Source organism: Triticum urartu, chromosome 5 (genome assembly GCF_003073215.2).
Source record: "Triticum urartu cultivar G1812 chromosome 5, Tu2.1, whole genome shotgun sequence".
Taxonomy (NCBI): domain Eukaryota; kingdom Viridiplantae; phylum Streptophyta; class Magnoliopsida; order Poales; family Poaceae; genus Triticum; species Triticum urartu.
The window spans coordinates 589,675,804-589,685,583 of record NC_053026.1 but is presented as its reverse complement, the minus strand read 5'-3'; the positions used below and the strand labels follow the sequence as shown (position 1 = coordinate 589,685,583).

At 45.5% G+C, this 9,780-nt stretch overlaps 1 protein-coding gene across 1 annotated transcript; it reads left to right on the top strand.

The window, feature by feature from the left end:
- Positions 1-308: 308 nt before the first annotated feature.
- On the top strand, positions 309-6,225 carry LOC125511010 (cell division cycle 5-like protein). Its single transcript, XM_048676293.1, has 4 exons — positions 309-1,003; positions 1,988-3,703; positions 4,419-4,700; positions 5,098-6,225. Exons 1-4 carry the CDS (start codon positions 827-829, stop codon positions 6,001-6,003), a joined length of 3,081 nt encoding a protein of 1,026 aa, XP_048532250.1. The 5' UTR covers positions 309-826; the 3' UTR covers positions 6,004-6,225.
- Positions 6,226-9,780: the final 3,555 nt, after the last annotated feature.

Below are 9,780 nucleotides of genomic sequence, written 5' to 3'. Positions count from 1 at the left end.
ACTCCTATGAGTACCTTTGAAAGATTGAGCCGGCATATCATCTTAGATTTACAAAGTCACCGTAGGCGCCTCGTCATCGACAAAAACGTCTCCTCCCATTAAATACGCACCGCTGAAAATTTTAAAATAAATCCAAAAATAAATGCAAGCACCAGGATTTAAATCCTAATAAGCTGATGATATCACGGTAATCATTCAACCACAGGTTGGTTCGCTTGAATGAATTGAGTTGAAGGTCTGTTCTTTTGTTGTCCGTTAACCGGAAAACCGACCTAGTCCCGCACCGCCTCAGCCCAGCCCATCTACTTGGCCTGCTAACCCTTCAATCTCACCTCACCCCTCCTCCCCTCCCCGCCGCCGCAGGCCACCACCAGTGCGCCACGCCGCCACAACACCGCATCGCCGCTCGCCGGCGCCCGAGCCCGGTCCTCTGCCGCACACCTCGCGGCCTTGCCGGCGCGCATCGACCTCCTATCCCAGCCAGCCGGCCACTCACCATCCCCGGCGCGGCAGCGACCAGGCACCGTCTCCGCCCCCTCGCCTTCGCCCTCACCGCCGGGTCCGCCCTCGCCTTCGCTGCCAGCCGCCGCACCCCGCACCTCGCCTTCGCCCCGCAGCGCCGCACACCCCTTTGTCGGCGTCGCCCCGTCCGGCCGCCCCTCCTCCTCCTACCAAACCCTAGACCTGCCCCTCCTCAAACCCTAGGAGGGACCAGGAGGCCTCGCCGGAGCCGCCGGCGGGGGCGGCGCGGAAGCGGAACCCGGGAGGCCCTCTGCGGAGGAGAAGAGATCTAGGAGGCCGAGCGAGGCGACGAGGGGGAGGCAAGATGAGGATCATGATCAAGGGCGGGGTGTGGAAGAACACCGAGGACGAGATCCTCAAGGCGGCCGTGATGAAGTACGGCAAGAACCAGTGGGCGCGCATCTCCTCGCTGCTCGTCCGCAAGTCCGCCAAGCAGTGCAAGGCCCGCTGGTACGAGTGGCTCGACCCCTCCATCAAGAAGGTAATGCCCCACCCTAACCCTCGTAAATTTTGCGATAGCTTAGTGTTTGGTTAGCAATTGGATGCTGTTATGCATGGGTTATGATAGATGATCTGTAATTGTGATAGTGCAGTGAGTAGAAATTAGAGGATCCGTGATTATCATGTGGCGTTTTTGAGATGCTACACTGTGTACTGTTTTGAGGGAATGCTATTTGGTTTGTACTCCCTCCATCCCATATCATGGGACGGATGGAGTACTATCTAGTGTACATATTTCCTGTAAATTGCTGCACATGTTTTTGAAATGCCTCATATTTAACAACCTACAGATTGGTTTTTAGGTTATATTATCTCTCTTCCTGTCATACCATGCTAAAATCCTATGCACTGACTGTGACATGTACGTTATTGTCTTTGTGCAGTGTATTCTTTTTTGTTAGAAAAAGTAATATAATGAACTTATGGTTTTGCCTTGGCTTTAATAAAAGTTGGGGCGGGGGGAAACCCCTTTCATTAAAAAAAAGTAATATAATGAACACATAATGTCATCTTCGTGTTGGCGTCATTTACTTATTTTCTGGTTATGAATATTTTATGCCTTGCATGATGTTATGCTGTTCACGCCTTTTGTATGATGTCATTGAAATATGAACCTAGCTTGTTAAAGCTATAAAACAGATTTCCCACAAAGAAAAAGATCTATAGAACAGATTTTAATAAACCTTTGTTGAGAACTCTGAATTGGATGTTTAATGCTTCATTAATAAAAACCAAGTAAACCTAACTGAACTGTATTCTAGTTTGTGTGATTTACATGCTAATTGAATTGACTTGTCCAAAATCACCGTCAATCTTTACCTGTCATATGATGCTGCATACTTCTTTTAGTTGGTTATCTGCTCTATTATGACATAGATATCCCCATTTTCTGTTTTCAGTTATCTTTGGAATAATATATTTGTTGTTTATATCACTTAACTAACCCTATGTGTATTGATTCTAGACTGAGTGGACAAGGGAAGAGGATGAGAAGCTGCTCCATCTTGCTAAGCTCATGCCTACTCAATGGAGGACTATTGCACCTATCGTGGGTCGAACACCATCCCAGTGCCTCGAGCGTTATGAAAAATTGCTCGATGCTGCCTGTGCAAAGGATGAGAATTATGAGCCTAATGATGACCCAAGAAAGTTGCGACCTGGGGAGATTGATCCAAACCCCGAGTCAAAACCTGCACGTCCGGATCCTGTTGACATGGATGAAGATGAAAAGGAAATGCTTTCTGAGGCAAGGGCTCGCTTGGCTAACACCAGGGGTAAAAAGGCAAAACGGAAGGCAAGAGAGAAACAGCTTGAAGAGGCGAGGCGGCTTGCATCACTGCAAAAAAGGAGAGAACTGAAGGCAGCTGGTATTGACAACCGGCACAAGAAAAGGAAGAGAAAGGGAATTGACTATAATGCTGAGATCCCTTTTGAAAAGAGACCCCCTCCAGGCTTTTATGATACAGTGGGTGAGGACAGGCCACTTGAGCTTGTGCAGTTTCCAACTACCATCGAGGAGCTTGAAGGGAGGAGACGAGTGGATGTAGAGGCTCAGTTAAGAAAGCAAGACATTGCCAAGAACAAGATTCTGCAGAGGCAGGATGCCCCTGCCGCAATAATGCAAGCAAATAAACTCAATGACCCAGAAGCTGTCACAAGAAGGTCCAAACTAATGCTTCCACCACCCCAAATTTCTGATATTGAATTGGAGGAGATTGCTAAGATGGGCAATGCTGGCGATCCTGCTCTAGCCGAGGAGCTTGGTGAAGGAAGTACTGCTACTAGGACACTGCTTGCAAATTATTCCCAGACTCCAAGGCTTGGTATGACACCATTGCGAACCCCGCAACGAACGCCAGGTGGGAAAGGTGATGCTATTATGATGGAGGCAGAGAATCTTGCACGTCTAAGGGAATCACAAACACCTCTTTTAGGAGGCGATAACCCAGAGCTTCATCCATCAGATTTCTCTGGCGTTACACCACGTAAGAAAGAGATGCAGACTCCAAATCCCATGGCAACACCTCTGGCTAGCCCTGGCCCTGGTGTTACCCCAAGGATTGGTATGACACCGTCCAGAGATGGAAATTCCTTTGGGTTAACTCCAAAAGGGACCCCCTTCAGGGATGAGCTTCACATAAATGAAGAGGTGGAAATGCAAGACAGCGCACAGCTTGAGCTTCGTCGGCAAGCAGAGTTAAGAAAAGGTCTGCGATCTGGTTTTGCTTCTATTCCACAGCCTAAGAATGAGTACCAGATAGTTATGCCACCTATCACAGAGGAGAACGAAGAATCTGAAGAGAAAATTGAGGAAGATATGTCAGACAGGTTAGCACGAGAAAGGGCCGAGGAACAAGCAAGGCAGGAGGCATTGCTCAGAAAGAGGTCCAAAGTGTTGCAGAGGAGTTTGCCTAGGCCACCTGCGGCTTCAGTGGAGATTCTCCGGCAGTCTCTGATTAAAGGTGGTGAAAGCAGAAGTACCTTTGTGCCTCCTACATCACTTGAACAAGCTGTTGAGCTAATAAATGAGGAGCTCCTTAGGCTCCTTGAGCATGATAATGCTAAATATCCGCTTGATGAACAGATTCAGAGAGATAAAAAGAAAGGAAGCAAGCGTCAGGCAAACACAGCAGCTTTCGTCCCTGAAATCGAAGGTTTCGATGAGCATGAACTAAAAGAGGTATGCTTCTTTTCCGCCCTTATTGTATTATTGGTATTTGATGTTGAACTGTATATCCATTTGCTGATAACGTATATTCTGAATTTCGTATAGCATCAGGTGCATTAATATTTACTTGCTGTGGGTTCATAATCGTATATACTCGTGAGCATAACACAGTTATATGGTATATAGCACCCATATGAGTGCAGCAGGTCTAAACTATTCCTGTACCAACCATATGAGTCACTTCTGATTGCCCATGTTTGCTATAGCTAATCCACTGGCATTGAATACTATCCTGGGGATGGCAAGGGAGGGGAACATATATTTTTATAGTGCCCCTCTGAGAGTGTAAAGGATGTTATCATCTACAAGTAATGTGTTAGTTAGAATTGTTATGTTATGCTCAGGGGCACACGGGCACATGGCCACACACGCACTGTAGAGATCTGTGCAGTATTTCTTCACAATAGTATTGACAAAGTTTGAGATGTGTATTCTTTCTAGTCAGATATGCATTTATTGGATTACTGATGAAACACTTTCTCAATGTAGTAATCACTTATAGCCATCTGTTCCTTTTCGTTTAACCGTATACAGAGTTCATTTCTTGCCAAATCTTTATTTACATGTTTATGTTTGTTATTACTGTTCTTTGTGTCAATCCTATTTGCATCGTTTAGTTTAATGTACTGGAGAAGTTTTTTAAATCGCTTAATTTCTCTGTCGACAGGCAAGTTCTATGGTTGAGGAGGAGATTCAGTATCTTCGTGTGGCCATGGGCCATGAAAATGAATCTTTTGAGGATTTTGTAAAGTCACATGATGCATGCCAAGAGGACCTTATGTTTTTCCCTACTAACAACAGCTATGGTCTTGCTAGTGTTGCTGGAAATACTGATAAAATTTCTGCCTTGCAACATGAGTTTGAAATGGTGAAGAAGAGAATGGATGACGAAGCAAAGAAGGCTTCTCGGCTTGAGCAGAAGATCAAGCTGCTGACACAAGGTTACCAGGTTAGTTGGGGATGATGTGTCATCTTCTTTCTGGCATGTCTATATCAATTTTAACTTCTATTCAGGCAATCATTTTATACAGTCTGGCTATGCTAAATGCTTCTCTTTAGTTGGTTTAAGGACGCCTCTTTAACATTTGCCTCATTGATGTTCGCTTTCATTTAAAAATTCATTGTGGAAGCCAACCCAGAATTTGAAAGATTATCCTGTTGCCCGAAACCGAACTTGCATAATTTGCAAAGAGATACACCACTGTAGTGGTAGCTTCTGATTTTGCTTTTCATTTGATATATACTGAAAAAGAGTACTGTATGGTGACGATTTTATATTGTTTCTTGCTTTTCCATGTTGATTTGCAATGCTGATGGTTTGCTTCACTTCCTATTTGATTTGTTAGGCGCGGGCTGCAAAATTGGGGTCACAGATCCAGGACACCTTCAAGCAGATGAATACTGCGGCAACAGAACTTGAATGCTTCCAAGAGTTGCAGAAACAAGAACAGATGGCTGGTGCCTATCGTGTGAGAAATTTGGCTGAAGAAGTGAATAAACAGAAGGCACTGGAACAGACTCTCCAAAGCCGCTATGGTGATCTGTTGTCTGGTTACCAGAGCATCCAAGGACAACTTGAGGAGCACAAGAGGCTACTTAACCTACAGAAGGAGGCAATAGAGGCAGAAAACCGTGCCAAGGAGGAGGAAGCTGCAGCTCAAAATCGCGCCAAGGAAGAGGAAGCTGCAGCTCAAAGTCGTGCCAAGGAGGAAGCTGCAGCTCAAAATCGCGCCAAGGAGGAGGAAGCTGCAGCTCTAAATTGCGGCAAGGTGGAGGAAGCTTCAGCTCAAGATGGTGCTGCTGAGGAAGAAAATGAGAGGAAGAATCACGGCATTGAAGAGGAATCAGGACAGACCAGGGTTGCCAATGAAGAAGCTGCAGGAAGCAAAGAAATCATCGGGGATCAGATGGATGTGGACAACGCAGATGCAGCTGGAGAACTTGTAGGTCCGATTCCTCCTCTGCCGGATGCTCAAGTGGATAATGATGGAGCTTCAGTTGAACAGAGTACTTCTAACGCTAAGAGTGGTGAGAACGTTGCCATGAATGAGGGAGCTGTTGACAAGGTTGATTCGTCCAAATTAGATGGTCAAGACAATACCAATGGTAGCATGGATGTTGATGCTGGTAGCCAGGAAGAGGGAAACAATGTTCCTGCCGCTCCTGATGCTACAATTGTAGATGTAGGGAACACACCTGTATCTTCAGATCAAGCTGTCTCGAATGAAGAGAGTGACGTGGTCCCTGAATGAAACATCTTCCACATACCTCATCTGCGGCGCATGTCACAAGCATGATGAGGAAGGTAACTAGAAACAGGATGCAGTTGCAAAGTGTGAAACTGTATGTGTTGGTAAAATTGTGGATGGAAGCAAATTGGATGTTCAAGGCTGTAGACTATTACTTTTCACTCCTTCCGAACACGCTTGTGTGCCATGTTTATTTTGTCATTTTTCGTCAGGCATTTTTCAGTTTCTGTTGGTCTGAAAATTTATTTGGAAGGTAGAAACCTGACATTTGCATTTTTCTGTTGAAAATATGAACTTGAGGAAAAAAAGAGAATATGCAAATATTGGATATTTGTGCCAGCCGGTTATCTGAGCTTCATGAAAACTGCATGCAGCCCGAAGCCTTATTCAAGAATTTGTTCCGAGTGAACCAGCTGCCACTGTGCCACAGGACAGTCCAAATCTCTGAACATTCTCAGTTGAATGGATAATTATGCAGAACCGAGGCTAAATTCCCAGTGGTGGAACTCATCTAGGCTTCGTTATAATCACCCGAACTCTTATGAGATATGGAAAGCATTACGCAAGCCCGTAGCTTGGAGTTGCAAAGTTTCTAACCTTTTTTTTTTTTGCATAAGAACCACTACAGTTCACAAAATTTGAGTGATCACTGCTAGTAATTCCCTCTAAGTTCACAACCTTAATTTGAGTGATCACTGATAGTAATTCCCTCTACGTTCACAACCTTAAGCACTGACACCGCAACACTTCTATCCTAGTACTGTACATGTATTTAAAATACCATCAAATACCAGTAATAGTACCCCCAATACTGAAGCTCTGAATACATTGGTTGCTGCTGCATAGCACCGTAAGAGCACTAGACCCTGTATAATGCCACGACCCGCAAAATAACCGTCAGTCCGTGCGTAAAATGCTGCCCCATCAAACATTGTAAACACATCGGACCCGCAAAAAAAATTGAGGGGTGCGGTAAAATCTCACCTCCAACCAACGAAAACACAGGTTTCTCCCTCGACCCGACGGTGCCCCGTATTCCAGAAAAGCGGTTGGCGGGAGGGACATTTCAACCCGCGCCCTTTTCCCACCCCTTCCGCAGCAGCCAGCCATTGGTTCCGCCCGTCTGCCGCCGGCGATTCCGGCCAAATCCGCGGGACGGAATCCCGCCGTGGGGGCGCCCCTCACCCTGATCCACCTAGCCGCTTCATTGGCTTCCGGATCCGCCGAGCCGAGCCGCCCCTAGTCGCCGTCGCTGCCCCGGGATCCACCGCCGTAGAGCTACCGCCCAAGCCGCCGGTGAGTACTTGTGCTTGTGCTTTGGGATGTGCTATGCATAGTTGGTTCATGTAGCGTTCGTATTTGTGAATTTAGATGGAATTGAGCCCCTGTGAGAAGTTTTTGTTCGAGGATTCGTCCGATTCGGACGGCTCGGATGTTGAGACGCTGCTTGTGAACTATCGGCAGCAGACGTTGGTGATGGCCCTCACCGTGAAGGAGCACGAAGATGAGAACCGAAAGAGACGGCAAGGATCGACCATCGGCCATCTTTGGATTCCTCGAAACCGCCATCTCGGGAACGAGATGTTGATGCAAGACTACTTCGCGGACAATCCAACATATCCGCCGCACCTCTTCCGAAGAAGGTACCGAATGCGCCGATCCCTCTTTGTAAAAATAGTGCAAGCTTGCGAGACCAATTGTCGGTATTTTACTCAAAGAAGAAATGCCGCGAGCTTGAAGGAATTTAGTGCATATCAAAAAATCTCGGCAGCTATGCAGGTAATTGCATATGGCATTCCGGCTGACTACGCCGATGAGTACCTTCGCATCGGTGAAGATACTACAATTGAGTCAGTGTGTAGATTTGCCAAAGTGATCATCCGTGTGTTTGGTCCTGAATATCTTCGGGCACCCAATGAGGAAGATACAAAAAAGTTGATTGCATAAAGTGAGAGAAGAGGTTGGCCTGGCATGCTAGGAAGCATTGATTGTATGCATTGGACTTGGAAAAACTGTCCGAAGGCATGGCAGGGAATGTATTGTGGCAAGTCTCGTGATGCAGCAATTGTGCTAGAGGCCGTAGCATCCGAGGATTTATGGATTTGACATTGCTTTTTGGGTATGCCGGGTACTCTCAATGATATTAATGTGTTGCAACGGTCTCATTTGTTTGTTAGGCTTTCTAGTGGTGATGCTCCTGCTTGCAACTACACTATCAATGGACCTAAATACACAAAGGGGTACTATCTTGCAGATGATATCTATCCTTCTTGGTGCACATTTTTCAAGAGCATCAAAGACCCCCAAACTAGGAAACAATGTAAATTTGCAAGGGTACAAGAGGCAGCCCGAAAAGACATTGAAAGAGCATTAGGGGTTTTGCAATCTAGGTTTGCCATTGTTCGTGGTCCTGCTTGTTTTTGGGACAGACGATCCTTGAAAAACATCATAACATGCTGCGTTATTCTTCACAATATGATTCTCAAAGATGAAAGGGGCATGAACTTGGAGTTCTTCTACGACAATGTGGGTAGCCGTGTCAAACCAGCTAGAGACCCTAACCACATTAGAGCATTTCTTCACACCTACAAGGAGATTGAAAATGCAAACACCCACTTTCAGCTTCAGGAGGATTTCATTGAGCACCATTAGCAAAGGGCTGGGCAACAACACAATCCAGTTTTCCATTCATTTCATTTAATTCATGTGTGATTTGTATCCAGGACAAGTTTTGTATTGAATTATTTAGTTTGCTTCGATGATTTCAATAATTATTGTAATTTGGATGATTGTTGTATTGTAATATTGATATTTTTTCTTATATTGAATTAGTAATTCTAAATATGTGGCATATGTGTCAAATTCAGATAAAAACCCATCTGATATGAGGGCCGACGCGGGCGGATATTCTGTTTTACAGTTCCGCTATGCGGTGTCTGCTCTGCCGGCACCCGCACCAGCCCGCAGAACCGTTTTTCCGCGAACTGTAAACGAGTTTTGCGGGTCGGATATACGGGGTCTGCTAGAGATGCTCTAATCCATACACAGACTGTCGCAGAGCTAATCACATATCCTAAAGGGCAGTTTGGTCCTTTCAAGTACCTAGAACGGAAACGAAGAAGAAAATCAAGAAAAGAGAAAATAAGCACACAAGCTAGGTGGCAATATTTCAAAGTCAATCTTGATTTTGCAAAATCAGATATTGTGGATGACAAGTCCACCACCCTCGATCTCCATCGCCACACAACTTATCATCCCCAAATTGCATAGGACAATACTATTGGGTGTGTTAACATGTTGAACCTCTATAGGAATCTCTATGTGTGGCACCCTTGAACACCACTTTAAAGCATGGGAGGTGGGCCGAAGCACTCGTGTAGCAGTCTAGGACACATGTGGGTTGGAGAAAAAAGCAGGAGACACTTCATATTGTGTAACACGTGATACTAGAGCCTAGATGCCCGGATACAAATCTTAGTGGACTCACTGGTGGTCGGTCATAGTTGGTGGATTGAAACACTTGCCTTTCTTTTAGATTTGGAATGTTGGTGTTAGCAGGGACATAATGCTTGATGTTCGACTGATAGATTTGTTGGGTTTAGTGCTACTTTGGTTGTGGGATGGAGGACATCATAACTTGCAAGGGCGAAAGTGGCCCGTCCTATCATCCTATCATGCTAATCCATCCAAATGAGGGCCCATAACCTATTAAAATGTGGCCATCAACAATAATCATCACAACTCGGTGAAATGAGAAAGGAAACCGTAGTTGCCGAATCA